Source organism: Punica granatum, chromosome 4 (genome assembly GCF_007655135.1).
Source record: "Punica granatum isolate Tunisia-2019 chromosome 4, ASM765513v2, whole genome shotgun sequence".
In the NCBI taxonomy this organism is placed as follows: domain Eukaryota; kingdom Viridiplantae; phylum Streptophyta; class Magnoliopsida; order Myrtales; family Lythraceae; genus Punica; species Punica granatum.
In genome coordinates, this window is record NC_045130.1 from 3,107,247 (window position 1) to 3,122,125 (window position 14,879).

Here is a 14,879-nt window from a genome sequence, read left to right on the forward strand (position 1 = left end):
CGCCTGGCCCACAAATCCACACAATCACTTTTCAGGGAAGCCCATCAATCGTCTTCCCGAAAGTGGCATTCAAATTTCGAAAATCTAATTCAGCAAGAAATAAAATAAAAATATTTTTATATATATATAAGAATTTTCAAAAGTTCTTTTATGAGCTGCCCAACCAACCAAACCCGTCTCTTCCAAGTAAAAGTAAATACATTGCGACTTCCTTAATTAGGAAACTCAAATAATATAAAAAAAAAACATGTAATATTCATCTCATGATGGAAAAATACTTATAGAGGTCCATTGAAGGGTGTATTTGTATATCTTTGATACGACGATATCTAATAATTGAATCTTTTAGTCGGTACAAACAAGTTCTCTTGGATAAATCATGTGAAATAATTCATCGAGTCTTAGCATCTCCACGTTTAACAAAAGTGAAACCTCCTCGTTCAAACAGTCGAATATTATTGGAGGTGCACGCAAGTTTCAATCGTTAAGTCAGGCCGTCGGTCTTGAAAATAACCGAAAATCATAAAACAATATCTCCCATTTTTCAGACTAGCCAAGCGAGGAGCCACCGTCGAGGGGCCCGGGAGCCGCCTGGTCCTTGCAGCAGTACCCTCACCGGCTGCCGGTTGCTTTCACCCACGCTTCCCGCCAAACAGGCCCTTTAACATCCCCCCCTCTCTCTCTAGATCGACGGCTGGGATTCCATCATCTAGCTGTCCAGCGCAATAACCGGCCCCACCACTCCTTCCCCTTCCCCTTCCCACACCCAAAAAAAAAAAAGAAACAATTTTCTCTCTCCTCTCTTTTACCTCAAAAACTCCCCTCGAGATCGAAAGCAGACGAACAGAGAGGAGAAGAAGAAGAAGAGGGCCAAAATAAAAATAAAAAATTTCTCAAACTCAGAAGAAAATCCAGATCTAACCCTAAGCCTCCCCCCCCCCACCCCTCTCTCTCTCTCTCTCTCTCTCTCTCTCCCTCTCTCCTTCCTCAGCGACAATGGCGACGGCTCCATCACCCCGAGAGGAGAACGTCTACATGGCCAAGCTGGCCGAGCAGGCAGAGCGCTACGAGGAGATGGTGGAGTTCATGGAGAAGGTCTCCGCCGCCGCCGACTCGGAGGAGCTCACCGTCGAGGAGCGCAACCTCCTCTCCGTCGCCTACAAGAACGTAATCGGCGCCCGCCGCGCCTCCTGGCGCATCATCTCCTCCATCGAGCAGAAGGAGGAGAGCCGCGGCAACGAGGACCACGTCGCCTCGATCCGCGACTACCGAACCAAGATCGAGTCCGAGCTCTCCGACATCTGCGCCGGGATCCTCAAGCTTCTCGACACCCGCCTCATCCCCTCCGCCGCCTCCGGCGACTCCAAGGTCTTCTACCTTAAGATGAAGGGGGATTACCACAGGTACTTGGCCGAGTTTAAGACGGGCGGCGAGCGCAAGGAGGCCGCTGAGAGCACCCTGACTGCCTATAAATCCGCTCAGGTCAGTTGCTTTCTTCCTTGGTTCAGCGGATCTGATCCCATTTTCCCTTTCAGTAGATCGCCTGCCTGCCTGCTATAGGATAGCATCCGCTGCGTTGCAGCCTGAGAAAAAGCAAAGGCATCATTTTTCCACTGATTTGACTTTTGGGCTTCAGCAGTGTCCTTATAATTAATTATAGTAAATATCAATCTCATACCTTGAAGTCTGACATAATTTGGACTCTGTAGGAAATTCCTTGCTTTCCAATTTCCGAACATTTTGGTTCGAAGTGTGTGTGAACGTGTAAGCTCACTATTATGCTCGATTAAGATTATGGAACATCAGAATAATACCAAAACTGTGAAGCTCCTACACCATTCGCGATGACCCGTTGTGTCGTGTCATTATTGTTGGATGGGGACGGCGAAGTGGTCATTCTTATGCTGGCATTGTGATCTGGGTTTGCAAAATCACGGGAAAGATTGAAATTTGATGGAACAAATTTTGGCATAAAGTATATACACTTTTTTTCTCAGAGAGAGAGAGAGAGAGAGAGAGAGAGAGAGGTTCTAGCATTTCCCGACCAAACTGTGAGGAAAACAACGTTCCCAGTTGCCGGTTGAATGATCTTTAAGTTATGTGATTGCTGTATGCAGGAATTGTAGCCACCTCGTAAAAGCGTGATTTGCCTTCTTTTGCTTTTCCTTTGGATTGGATACTTCATCCTGTAGTTTATTCATCAGAGATTCATTTTGTTTGCAGGATATTGCCAATGCGGAATTGGCCCCAACTCATCCCATCCGTCTCGGACTGGCCCTCAACTTCTCTGTGTTCTACTATGAGATTCTCAACTCTCCTGACCGTGCCTGCAATCTTGCAAAGCAGGTGAGTTGTCCGCCCATCACCGTTGTAGCATGTATTAAGAAAGGGTCATGATTTTGCGCAGAGCTGGGGTATAGATGAGATGGAAACTCCATAAGCCGTGAGATTTCCTTCTGATAGTTCGATATAACTCTTTCTATTCAATTATCTGCATGTGTACTTTACAGGCATTCGATGAGGCAATTGCTGAGTTGGATACCCTAGGAGAGGAGTCTTACAAGGACAGCACTTTGATCATGCAACTTCTTCGTGACAATCTCACTCTGTGGACATCCGACATGCAGGTCATGATTCAAGGCTCTTTGCAAATATACGAATAAAATGTGAAAGCTTTGTTCATCATCCCTGGTTTTCTGACAACTATTGGTTCTTGATGCAGGATGACGGAGCCGACGAGATTAAAGAGGCAGCCAAGCCTGACAAACAGCTGTGAGTTTCGGGTGCCATCCTCTTCTAAGAAATGTTCTCCATATGACTTTACCAGGAGAAGGTGCTTGATACCGATTCCTCTTCAATCCCAAATCTTAAGGCGCTACATTGTCTGTTGTTCTGATTGTTACTCTTTTAGCTTGTCCTTTGGTTCTATGCTCTTATAAATTGCCCTTATGTTTCTTGGAAATGTCGGAGGTTCATGTTCGTGTTGAGCCGGGCAGTTTTTTTTTTCTTTTAAATATTTAAATAACTCTAATTTGCAGCAATGTACTGTATTTTTCTCTTCCCCTAGAGTATCAATGGATTTGCATTGACATCGCTTTCTTTGTCTGCTGGTGATAAGTGACACTCTCTTTGGTGTTACACTGCATATGATGAATATATCTCTTGTTTTCTCATAATTTCTGTCGACGTAGAAGAAAGTTACGATGGGAGAACGATGCAGTAATCGGGCAATGTCTTTCTGCAAGTTGAGCAGTCGCGTAGCTGATTGGTATGGTTGCCCTTATGCTTTCATGTGATGGAATCATGTGATGTTGTAATAAAGCGTTTTTCTTTATGTTTTTCTTTTTCCCAGCGAGTTGGGTAGAAAGCATTTCAATTTGTTGATCTTTGTATTTTCTGAAGCGGAAATCCTTTTTTTATTCTTCTTTTTTTGGAACGCCGACCTTATGATAATAATTAAACGAAAATCGATGATTGGGAACTGGTTAAAGCCGATTTTGCATGAAAAACCGAAAAAGCAAAGACAAAATCCATGTCTTGTTCTCGTCGTTCCTTAAATCACCCAAGATCTTGATACGAATTTTTTGTACTTTTTTCTTCTTTTCGGATGAGAAAAAAAAAAAAGAGGAGTTGGCCAAACATTGGACAGTCTTTTTCTTTTCTCGGGCATGTTCCTCGAGGACTTTCGCTTTCGCATTTCCTTCTCTTTAGACTATACTTTCTTTGCATATTTGGAATGATCGTTAAGATTTTCATGAGACATGTCGTAGTCATCTCGGCTGCATGCGCACGGTTTTCTAAAAACAAAACGGCATTAGTGTAAAGATCTGTAGGCCACTGGGGGATTAAATTGAACACGGAAACGGCATTAAATAGTTCTTCGTTAATAGAAACCGAAATACAAAAGCATTGAAGTATATTGCATGGTTCCTCTTTCGGGGAATAATATTTTACGAAGCGAGTTTTCAAATGACAACCATATTTATATATATATTTTTCTCTTTATTGCTGTCTCCTTTATTTTTGGAAAATGGAAACAAATAAGGAAAATCTCAATAATCAGATGCGAACAGTAACCTAGATTGCCCCAAACTGGTACAACTATCATACGATGGATGTACAAACATGCCAATAGATTTTATCGTTAAAATCACCAACCAAAAAGCTGCAAAAGATCGGAAGAAGAGGGCAAGCAAGCAGTGAACAATCACTAAGCTTCCCGTTTGGTTTTCGAGTTGGATTAGTGATTTAACTTTTGTGTAATAATTGTCAGTGTTGATAAAATATATTAAAGCGTCACAATATATATATATATATATGAAAATAAATAAAAATTAATTATCAAATAGTAAGAAAAAGTAATGTTATATTGTTGAATATGGATAATAATAGAGTTGGGTTGAGTTACTGCTTAAAAAAACAAACGAAGCCAAATAATAACCAGAGAAAAACCAAAGCTTTTAAGCCTTTGAACAAATTCAAACAAAGTCCATATGAGTATCAAATTTTAACAAATGGCCCCCCTAACTATAACCTTTTCCCCACTGAACAACATACCTTGCTGATATCCTTCAAGACAGGACCCACACTAACTACGCATTCACTAGACTCATCTCGTAGGAAATTGCACTGTTCCATCAGACTTTCCGGGCTGTCGAATGCTAAGAGCTTTGAACAACATACCTTGCTGACATCCTTCCAACACAGGCGGCTGAGTAGTAATCCAGTCGGGCCGAATGACGAGTACCGACGTGAAATTTGGCCTGAAATATAACGGCTTCGGCTTTCTATTCGTCCTACAACCTAGAAGAATGTACAGCTCCTATACGATGTCGTAAGGAACTCTTCGGTCCGCAAAATTTAAGGCTTGGGGCTGGGGACGGTGGGGGAGACCGGCAGCTGTGGGAATGGGAACCCCATAAGTTGGCTCGGTGAAGTCGGAGGGAACAGCGGCACCGGAGGAATCAGACGGTATGGCAATGGTGAGAGCGGCGACGCCGCATGCTGGCTCTGTGGTTGTGACCCTATTGCAGCCCCGGGAGGAATCGTCCCCAGCTCGGAAGGCCAGCGTGGAGGGGCTAGGGGGGAGAGACAGGAGGGCTGATTGGGCCTGGAATCGGTGGACGAGCCACGGAGGCGCCTCATGTAAGCAGAAACCGGGGACTCCGCCGCCAGGTGCACGCCCGGGAGGGGCGGGAGTGGCGACATGGGAGGCACCGGCCGGGCGATTGGATTTCCAGAGCCGTCCGAGGTGGGGATTACTGACGGGTCGACGGGGCAGTGCATCAGAGGAGAAGGGCGGGCGCTGAGCTGCGCCAGCGGAGGGGGCCGGATGCGATGGAGGCGGGAGGAGCTGGCGGGGGGCCTCGGCGGCTGGACCTGAACTGCCTGCTGCTGCTGCGGTGGGGGATCGTGAGGCGGCGCGCCAGTGAGCCTCTGGACCACGTCCCGGAAGTCGCTCTTGCTGATGTTGTAGACGGGTGGCTGGGGGGGCTGGTGAGGCGGCGGGCTCTGATCGGCGACTGTTGCGGCGGCGGCTGGTTGAGTGAGGTTGGGGAGAAGGGGTTCGAGATTGTTGGGGAGGGCGGTGGGTTTCCTGATGAGGGGTTTGGAGATTTTGTGGGAGAGCTTGTTGGGATTGAGGTGTTTGAGGGAATAGCTTTCCCGGTTGCCGTTGCCGGAAAGCTCTCCGGCGGAGGAGCTCGATTCCGCGGACCGAGAAGCCATTTTCTCCGGCGGCGGTGTCGGAAAATGAAAAATCTCTTCACTGTGTTATCAGTGATGTTTGCTCTGGGTGATGTGTCTGAAACACAGAGAGAGAGAGAGAGAGAGAGAGAGAGAGATCTTCTGGTTGGTTGGTTGTGGCAGAGGTTTAGGTGTCGGCGGGGTAGGGTCCAGAGAAGAAGGAAAATGTAAGCTGTTTAAAGAGAGAGGAAAAAAACTAATGATTTTTTTTTTTGGGTGAGAAATAATAATATTCAAATCATAATGATTTGGTTCATTTACCATGCATCTTTGAGAAAATATGAGATAAATGTGAAACATCCAAATTGGTTTATACTACTCTTATATTAGGTTTTGATTAAACCAATATTTGATTGACAATTTCTTTATGTCGGCACTGATGTGTTTGATGAGTTGCAAAAGACCTGGAATCGGAGGACTAGTAGTATAGTCTAGGCATATAGACGTATCCAAAGAAATGCCTTCAACAAGCCTTCATCTCTTAACATGCAGATATATGTACCGAGCCCATTTTAAAACTTCATGCAAGTGCACTATCGTGCATGTGCACTCTAAGATACTCCACTTTTTCCTCGGCATAATATGTTGAATATTATTATAACGACGTCCTTGCTTCATTTTCAGTGTTTACTTTTATTTGTTGATTCTACTTGACAAAAGTAATGCTAGATAAACTACAAGACGTACAATTTCAATTATTATCGAATTATTCGATATGACATATTTATCGACGATGATGTAATTACTTTTTCCTCTTATTTAGCTTTTTCTTCTATATATGGTCATATATGTCATGTCTTATTACAATCGCCAGCTAGATTTACATGTTAATTAATTAATTAATTAATCTAGTTTATTATAAAAATTCAAGTTCGCTTGACAAATGCTTTTTTTTTTCTTTTTTCTTTTTTCCTTTTTCTTTTCTTGCCTTCTTTTAATTAACATTTGTTTGGATGCCTGAAAAGAAGAGAAGAGAAGGGACATGAACCGCAAAAGAAGGCATGCACTATTCTTCTTTCCCACAGTACATCGTCATCTTGAAACTTCCATCTAATCTAATTCTCTCGCTTTTTCGGTCTTTCATTCTCGCTCTCTCTCGTCACGCGTTGAACCTCGTACCGTCTTCCGATTATGTCACTAGCATGAACAAATTTTGCTCGGCTCGGGGTTGTTTCGATCAAGCTAGCTTAGCGCGGTACATATTCATACCTCTAGCTAGAACATTATTCAATTATATATCTTAACCCGACCAATATATTAAATACAATGATTTATCTTGATGTCAACTCACAAGACTAAAATCCATAACGTAGCAACAGTGATGCCTTCCCAACATAATAAATCATTCTCACACGACAATTCCGAGAACCCTAAACAAGTTACACGAAACTGAGTTAAATGGGATGCAAGTTAATAAGACATTGCCGAGCACGGATTTGACTTTCTTGAAATTGTAAGTTTAATTAAAAGTCACTTATACGGGCAACTCTAATTCATATACAAGATCAAATAGAATGTAGCGCGGTAATATATGCTCTCGCATAATTAGTAAGAAATTTTAGATTTGATATTTGATAGGACTACCCGTATCCTAATTATTAGAATTTCTATCTCATTATACTAATCTCATGAATCTCCTTAAATCATATATAAGGATCATGAGAAAATAAATAGATATATATCCGGGTGATTATCTATATCTTTGGATCAAGGGATGGGGAGATCCAGTCCAGGGATAAAGCAAGTAAACAAACGGGTCTTTGACCAGTCAAAGACGCTGTAATTATTAACAAGGCAGGGATTTGTCTGCCCCCCTTGTCCATTCACACCCGAAAACCATGCAAATCAGGCGCACCCTCCGGGAACGTGTGATGTTGACACGTGTCAGTATCTTTTCTAGAATCTTCTTATTATTACTATAAATTAAATCATGTATTTAATATAATGAAATAAAAATTTTAAATAATTAAGAAGGAACGCATATAATTTCATAACGAATATTAAATTTAGAGTCTCTTAAATCTTGATTATCAGATTAAAGTACAGGCTACTGTGACTCCTGCTTTGATTTTTCTCGGGAAAATTTTAGTCAGTTCAAAACAAACAATAAAATGCATTTACCACATATTATATCAATCATACTTGGCAACTAATATGGTTAATCTCTCCATTCTTGTCAGGGACTTAACGCCACCTCGAGCTTAATTGGAAGAGAACAGCTCGCCTAATTTGAAGCTGACGTTAATACATATCCAACAACCTTTTTCCTTTGCCATATCCATATTTTGATTTACTATCAAATGGTCTACTTATAACAAAGTACCAACGCACCATGTGCACGTGGATTTATTTCTTAGGTTTGTATGGCTTTTGCAGAATTTCTTTTTCCTATGAAATTCCTGTGGATGCATATCAAAATTGAGTTCATTAGTTAGGCCATTTCGGGTTCATTTGATCGTGGAACCTGTCGAACATATCCAAACCTTTCTGGGCCCATTTGGCTTCGCAAAGAGTACAATTATATCATCTTTGCAGGCTGATAAGAAACGAGTATTCAGCAGAACAAAATAGAGTTTGTATCCTTAATTTAAAGCATTCGACATTGAAGAAACGACTAGAGATGGGCAAATGCTTTGCATGACCTCATGGTACAAAACAACGTCGCATCAAGCAGGGGATTCGGCATGTGCGATGGTTGTGCAGACCATACACCATTTTTCATATGTAAGAGAGTTTTGCTATTACGAAAAAAAAAATTATGAAATTTAACTACAGTTGAACTGATCCCAATCATTTTATGACTTGGGCATCATATGGTCAAATTGATTTCCAGTTTGACTTTGTTAATGTGGCTTTTAGGAATTGGGATGCCTACATAAACATTAACCTTCAAGGAGACTCAACTCCTCAATCGATCGATCGCACAAATATCGCAGGTGTGTAACAATGTCATTTTTTTAGGAGAACCGAAAAGAGAGAATTGTATGCGGACGAAGTACGAGGACTTCATTAGAGATAATTGAAACCGAGAGGATCGCATTGGGAAATTGAGCAATTATGAGGGACCGATTCCACAAATCGTCTGAATCATCGTCTCTCCGTTGTCAATGGCATACCTTAAGCCTAACCCGGGGGCCGAAGCCCATTCCAGTCCAGATTTTCTCTAAACAAACAAAGCCCACAGTCCCCCGAATCCGGGTTGATGATCCAGAGCAGACCGGAACGAGCCGGATCCGACCGGACCGAAACAACGGCCGCTCCGCTCGGCGTCTCGTCTTCCTCAAGCAATCCATGAAAGCCTGGCCTTAAACCCCGGCCATGCCTGAATGAGAAAGCATAAAACCCTACCACCAACGAACAGGACAACACCACCCCACTTCGCTTGCTCTGCAACTTCTCGAGGACGAGGGAGCTTATGTTGAGATTCGTTATTTCTCGCTCATTGCGGAACCTCTATGCATCAGACTATTCATGAGCTCACTCGGTAAGCTCCCGGCCGGCATTTCCCTCTCTCATCTCCGCCTTTCGTTCGCTCGCTCAAATACTCGTCAAACTGTTTATGCAATTCTCGAACGTCTGGCTATTTTTAATTAGGACGAATTCTTTCCACTATATCCTTTGATTTCACTACGAATGCGTGGATAATCTGTAAATGGTGTTTCGTTTGAATGAGGTAGAGTGGAGCTTCGATCTTGTTTTCGCATGTTCAGTTCTTACCAGCATCGGCGGTGAGCTTATGATTGGTTACTCTAGCTCTAGTTTCTGGTAATATGAACAAATTTGAGTTTTTTTTTTTTTTTTAAATCAACTTCTCTGTCGGCATGGGGAAATATCTATCGCCATGTTCTGAGGCTGGGTTTTATGATTTCCGTGAGCTCCGGATAAGTTTTCAGATGACAGAATTGAGAAAATATGTGTTGCTATGAGAATGTCCTCGAGTCCCTGCTCTGTTAGCAATTACTCATAATTTCCCCCTCTTTTTTTTTTAGCAGTAAACAAGGTTTTAGACGTTGCAGTTCCATTGCACGCCATTCATATCTAGAAATCACAAATGAAGAGAGGACATGTTCTCCTGACACTGGTCATCGACGTATAAAGGATTACAGGGGCCAGGTTATATTGGAACCAGTTAGCAGGCAGCTCCCTCCCCAAGATCAGCTTCTCACCCTTCCCTCTAGAAGAGATTTGAGCAACATTGGGCGTTCTCTGAAATTTGAATCAGGCGAGTCCAATTCTATATCCCAACAAGAATGCTTTAAGCACCGTTTCAAGAGTTGGCAAGAGGAGAGAAGGTATAAGCTGACAGCGAGCACCTTTGCTGGAGCTGTTGGCTTTTGGCCTCGTAGAAGAGTTCAACTCTGGCTAGAAAAGATTGGGGCGAGGGAGCCCTTTTCAGGTAACCTTGCAACCTGTTGGAACAATATAAAGGAAGAAGAAGCAGCTGAATGGTACAAGGAGATGACTGGGAACTTTGTCCTGTTTCCTAAATTTCAGATATATAGAGAGAATTACCCAGAAGACGACTGGCTTGCAGCTTCACCAGATGGAGTAGTTGACTCCCTGATTTATGGGTTACCTTCTAGAGGAGTGCTAGAGATCAAGTGCCCATTCTTTCAAGGTGATATGAGCCGAGCTTCGCCTTATAGGCGGATTCCCCTGTACTATATTCCTCAAGCACAAGGTTTGATGGAAATCCTAGATAGAGATTGGATGGATTTTTATGTTTGGACTCCCAAAGGCAGCAGTCTATTCAGGATACTCCGTGACCGGGAATATTGGGATGCTCTGAAGTTAGCTCTCTCTGATTTCTGGTGGAAGCATGTGGAGCCTGCGAGACAGATTTACAGTCAACATGTGATAACTAATCCCCTCACTCAGTTAAGCTCGCTCCGACCAAAGCCCAGGCATGAACTCTGTAGTTATATAGTTTGGGCAAGCAAATGCATTGTAGATAATTCCCAACTTTTGGTGCGAGAGATTGGCGGGAAACTGCAAAATTGACCCATTTGGATGTACCTCGGTCAAAGTTAAGCATTTCTGTTTCTAGATAAAGAGTCCAGTTGCCATACTGGTCGAAACTATGTTGCTTTGTCAAAATAGACCTAAAAGTGCTACTGCCGGATACTGCTAACTCAGACGACTTGCTTGAGTTCTGAATGAAGATATTGAAACATCATAAGGTTAGTTCCAAAGTTTCATAGCTGCTTGTTCCTGAAGATTGCGGTGATTTCTATTCCCTTTTGTGCTTGGCATAAGGCTTTTGAAGAATCCGTTCTATAGCAGTGTTGAAGTAGAGAGCAAGTTGGCTTTAGTGAGTTCTTCACATATAAGCAACATGAGTAGGGCGATGATTTTCCTTTTTTCCCCCCTGACGGACGTGGCATCATAAATTCAGTTTTGCTGAAGACTATTGACATCTTGATGATCCTGTTTTTATCAAGCCTGAGTTTGTGTCAATTTCACTAATTTCTTACTTGCAGACGGCTGGAAGTGGAGTGACTTCTAGGGAGAAGTAATATCATTGCGTAGAAGATGAAAGGGAACTCCATTCACTTCACGCGTCTAAAACTTACTGAAAAGGGTATGCTTCTGAGTTTTGCATCTCTTCTAATTTCCTGAAAAGGGATTTTCTCGACCGTGGATTGCCAAATTCGTGCAATTTCATCTCACTCGATGTCTTGTAGGTTGCAGGTCCATGTTAGAAAAGTGTTCTCTCTTCAAGAATCATGGGAAACTTAATGTAAAGAACAATCAGTTTGATTTTGTTGCTGGTGCTGCAATTGCACGGGTATACTCCCTAATTCTTCTGGTCTTAGATGATCTTTAATCTCACGACATTCTAGTTTGGAAGTAGGAAGGCCTTATTTCATTCGTACAAGGGATTCTATTTTTTAACTTGAAAATGTACATGAAGTTTGTTATGCATGCATCTCACTCTTCTTTTTCCTGAAGAATGATGTGGTCTTCCCACTGCGGGGTCGAATGGGATCCCTTCAGTAATTGTTAAGAGAGCTCATAATGAACAAAATGAGGACATCTCTGATTTACGCTTTTCTCGAGTTCAAGCGAGTAGCTATAAATATATTACTCCCGGAAAGCACAAAGGACAATGCAATGACTCTCCTTTCAGAGATTCAAGAGCTTCCACGTACAAGGTAATAATACCAATTGATTAATCTCACAACTTGAGCTTGCTCAGATCGACCTTCCGCACTGGATATGTATATGCTTCGTAATTGATCTTTTGGCCCAGGGAACTCAGTTTTGTGAGCGTAGTTATCAGATCAACCTGAAGACAGACATTCCCATACGATTAGTTAACGGAAACTTCGGGACGGATTTGATTTCTGCTCATTGGACTTGTATCACTTTATGATACGTGAGACAGACTGCCTGACTGGAAGAAGTGAGGGATATCACTGACCTCATAATCTGTCTGAGACACTGTTTCTCGGCTTCGTTGGTATTTCTCAACCCAGGGTAGAACATCTCGATCAGTGGCCAGTAATGCTTCGGTGGCTTTCTGATCGGGGCCTAGAAATGCCGACATAACCGCTAGCTGTCCGAAAGAGAAGGGACATCAAGCATACTTATCAGCAACAATGATTTGATTCTATCGGGTCTTGGATGATCTTTGGCACAATTCGACATTTCTAAACTGCCCCGGGTGAGAAGAAAATATGCACTCTTGAGTTCATATATCATACCTGGCGAGGCCCGAAGCCTATCGATGAGAATTTATCTTTCATTTCTTGAATGCTAGCCTTATCCCATTGGGGAACTCGTCCTTCTGGATCTGGTGCCTCGGCGTCCGACCTCCCAAACTGCTTGTCGAATAGGCCCCACTGTGGAAAGGAGAGAGTCAGCTCAAATAATTTCGCAATGTGTATCACAATTAATAACGGGAAAGAACTCTGAATGTTGTAAACCAATTCCAGAATGAAAGCAAAATTTACTCGAGGAAAACCGATAAAAGGTAAATAAATACATGGGCAGGAACACGATTATTGCAGTATAGACACGATATAGTTACAAGATCCAAGTAATCGAATAATTCCTCATCTCATTAACATCTTCGCACGATGTTTCACAAATCATATATCGAAATCACAGAGAAGATACGAACCTGCCCACTGGAACCATAAGCAGTGTACAGCAAGTTCCCTTTCTCTTCATTCCCCCCACATTTGCGAATGGCAGAATCAAGGAATGTAGCCTTTACTGCACTTTGTGCTGTTCATGACAGAGAATCATATGATTCATTCAGTGTTAGGTCATCGGTGGACACATAATATAGCTCGTTAAGAAACTTTTCGATTATAGAAGGGTTGCTTTCTATGGAATTTTCCAGTATAAAGAACTCGAGACACCGAGTACGTATATTAACTTTAGAGTATGTTACAGCAAGCTGAATATACACATGCAAGTAACCTGCATACTGGATGAGATCCGCATACAAGATAGGTCCACCCTTGGAGTATGAATCGATCTCCTTCTTTGCTTCCTCCAGCAGACTCAAAGCAGCTGAGAGACCCTTATTCTCGGGTCTGCTTATCTCTGAACTTCAAGCAAAAACAACAGACTACGAAGGTCAATCTGGAAGAGATGATGCATATCACCGCAATATTAATTTCCGGGAAAGTGGCATATGGGAAGCATCTCAGTTTCTTCTCTAGCAAATGCGAAGCTAATGTTAGGCTTTTGAGTTAGTTCACATGCATAACGGATACCATCATACCACTGATCTTCTGCCCTAAACATTTTCAAGCTGTTTATGCGACGATTACCTGAATCGTATCGATCCATTTGGACCTCCAGATTTAGTAGCCTGCCGAAGTTGGGGCAAACAAAATGAGTTTCCCTAGAAAATGATAGTTTTCGTTTTCTTTAACCGACAGGAATGATGTGCCAACAAGAGGTTCCAAAAAATATAACCTTGTCATATGTCATAGCATCATTTAGTGCCAACGTAAGTACTGACGGGACAAGTTCTGGGTTTGCCTGTAACACATTGATCGAGTCGGCTGTGAGAGTCATGCGAATGGATAACGTGTGTAATCCTTAGAATAGAGCATGATTTTCAGATAATCAAAGAGGGGACTACACCTTCAGAGCAGTGAAAAGAGTGCCCTTGATGCGCGCTGGAAAGATCAAAAAAAGAATGAGGTTTAATTCGGAGCAAATTCGGTACTCTCGCTCTATTTGGATAAGTAATGCCGGTTTAAGAATTACCAATTCGGTTCGGCAACTTACATTGAAATTCAGACCGCTGACGGCGTTGTATCAAGTCAGCAGCACTGGCAGTTTCAACCATTGATCCCGAGCTTCCTATTAATTCCTAAAGGATGGAAGGACAGAGATCAGTATCGACAAAAGCAAGTAAGTTAGCTTTTGGAATGAAGGTAGAAGAAGAGGGAACAGAACAGGGATCGATCTTACAATGCCGAGAGTTGCACCGGCGAATTTCACGACGTCTCTTCGGCTCATCCCACCGGGGTTGACATCATCCTCGATCTTACACCGAATCACGGCCTGACATATAAAAAAGGGAGCCAACTCAAACTGACTGGAGAACGGGGGAAAAGAGCAGCATTGATCCTCGAAGCAAAAGCAGGAGCTGAGGAGAATTGAACTCACGGTCATAGAGCGTGGGAGGTGATATCCGGTTGTGAGAGCAGCGCCGGCATCGGGGCGAGGTTGAAGGGGAACGACTGCGAGCAGGGAAGGAACGGTTGCGAGGCAGGAGACGCCCATCTGATCAGAGGGGTCCTTCCTTTCTGCTGCTGTGGAGAGGCTGTGGTTATGAGTGTTTTTGGAGCAAGAGGAAGAAGAAGAAGAAGAAGAAGAAGAAGAAGAAGAGCGTTTTGTGTGGAGAGCGCGGGAGGGACAGCAGTCGGTGTTGGTGATTGCAACGTTATCCACTTGTCACTTATAATGTTATCCTCATTATCCCTCTCTCTCTCTCTCTCTCTAGCGATAGAGAGAAGTTTCTGAATTCTTCGCAAAATTATGCGGATTTATTCATCGAACAACTAATGGAACAATTACAACGATGAATTCAGCCAGGACGACCACCGTGGAAGAATTCACCACTCCCGTTTGTCGATAATTACATCACGACGATATTGTAACAG

The 14,879-nt window shown here is 42.8% G+C and overlaps 4 protein-coding genes across 9 annotated transcripts; 2 read left to right on the forward strand and 2 right to left on the reverse strand.

Moving 5' to 3' along the window:
• Positions 1 to 839: 839 nt before the first annotated feature.
• On the forward strand, positions 840 to 3,156 carry LOC116204676 (14-3-3-like protein). Its single transcript, XM_031536872.1, has 4 exons — positions 840 to 1,482; positions 2,224 to 2,346; positions 2,511 to 2,627; positions 2,723 to 3,156. Exons 1-4 carry the CDS (start codon positions 997 to 999, stop codon positions 2,774 to 2,776), a joined length of 780 nt encoding a protein of 259 aa, XP_031392732.1. The 5' UTR covers positions 840 to 996; the 3' UTR covers positions 2,777 to 3,156.
• A 1,281-nt stretch (positions 3,157 to 4,437) lies between these two features.
• Positions 4,438 to 5,901, reverse strand: LOC116204675 (VQ motif-containing protein 9-like). Its single transcript, XM_031536871.1, has one exon. It carries the CDS (start codon positions 5,725 to 5,727, stop codon positions 4,861 to 4,863), a length of 867 nt encoding a protein of 288 aa, XP_031392731.1. The 5' UTR covers positions 5,728 to 5,901; the 3' UTR covers positions 4,438 to 4,860.
• Positions 5,902 to 9,030: 3,129 nt separating this feature from the next.
• Positions 9,031 to 11,837, forward strand: LOC116203616. 6 transcript variants are annotated; one of them, XM_031535425.1, is made up of 5 exons: positions 9,031 to 9,229; positions 9,735 to 10,925; positions 11,226 to 11,326; positions 11,430 to 11,533; positions 11,698 to 11,837. In XM_031535425.1, exons 1-2 carry the CDS (start codon positions 9,201 to 9,203, stop codon positions 10,744 to 10,746), a joined length of 1,041 nt encoding a protein of 346 aa, XP_031391285.1. In that variant the 5' UTR covers positions 9,031 to 9,200; the 3' UTR covers positions 10,747 to 10,925; positions 11,226 to 11,326; positions 11,430 to 11,533; positions 11,698 to 11,837. The 6 variants fall into 6 exon arrangements, 5 of the variants coding, with proteins under 5 accessions (XP_031391285.1, XP_031391287.1, XP_031391284.1 ...); XM_031535427.1 differs by having other exon boundaries at positions 11,437 to 11,533; XR_004156267.1 differs by lacking the exon at positions 11,698 to 11,837 and having other exon boundaries at positions 9,037 to 9,229; positions 9,738 to 10,141; positions 10,240 to 10,925; positions 11,430 to 11,696.
• LOC116203615 (thylakoid lumenal 29 kDa protein, chloroplastic) lies at positions 11,762 to 14,660 on the reverse strand. Its single transcript, XM_031535423.1, has 11 exons — positions 14,383 to 14,660; positions 14,185 to 14,277; positions 13,999 to 14,083; positions 13,852 to 13,886; positions 13,681 to 13,746; positions 13,533 to 13,573; positions 13,177 to 13,307; positions 12,872 to 12,978; positions 12,453 to 12,590; positions 12,170 to 12,304; positions 11,762 to 12,034 (listed from the first exon to the last, which is right to left on the reverse strand). The coding sequence occupies exons 1-11, from the start codon at positions 14,497 to 14,499 to the stop codon at positions 11,924 to 11,926; spliced, it is 1,059 nt and encodes a 352-aa protein (XP_031391283.1). The 5' UTR covers positions 14,500 to 14,660; the 3' UTR covers positions 11,762 to 11,923.
• Positions 14,661 to 14,879: the final 219 nt, after the last annotated feature.

What these genes read in the sequence shown, in the direction of transcription:
- LOC116204676 (XM_031536872.1), top strand. Translation starts at nt 997, where the DNA reads ATGGCGACGGCTCCATCACCCCGAGAGGAGAACGTCTACATGGCCAAG. An exon ending in CCTGCAATCTTGCAAAGCAG is followed by an intron (nt 2,347 to 2,510) that starts GTGAGTTGTCCG and finishes TGTACTTTACAG; the next exon opens with GCATTCGATGAGGCAATTGC. An exon ending in TGTGGACATCCGACATGCAG is followed by an intron (nt 2,628 to 2,722) that starts GTCATGATTCAA and finishes TTCTTGATGCAG; the next exon opens with GATGACGGAGCCGACGAGAT.
- LOC116204675 (XM_031536871.1), bottom strand. Translation starts at nt 5,727, where the DNA reads ATGGCTTCTCGGTCCGCGGAATCGAGCTCCTCCGCCGGAGAGCTTTCC.
- LOC116203616 (XM_031535425.1), top strand. Translation starts at nt 9,201, where the DNA reads ATGCATCAGACTATTCATGAGCTCACTCG. An exon ending in ACTATTCATGAGCTCACTCG is followed by an intron (nt 9,230 to 9,734) that starts GTAAGCTCCCGG and finishes TTTTTTTTTTAG; the next exon opens with CAGTAAACAAGGTTTTAGAC.
- LOC116203615 (XM_031535423.1), bottom strand. Translation starts at nt 14,499, where the DNA reads ATGGGCGTCTCCTGCCTCGCAACCGTTCCTTCCCTGCTCGCAGTCGTT. An exon ending in CTCTTTTCACTGCTCTGAAG is followed by an intron (nt 13,747 to 13,851) that starts GTGTAGTCCCCT and finishes AATGTGTTACAG; the next exon opens with GCAAACCCAGAACTTGTCCC. An exon ending in ATGCTATGACATATGACAAG is followed by an intron (nt 13,574 to 13,680) that starts GTTATATTTTTT and finishes CAACTTCGGCAG; the next exon opens with GCTACTAAATCTGGAGGTCC.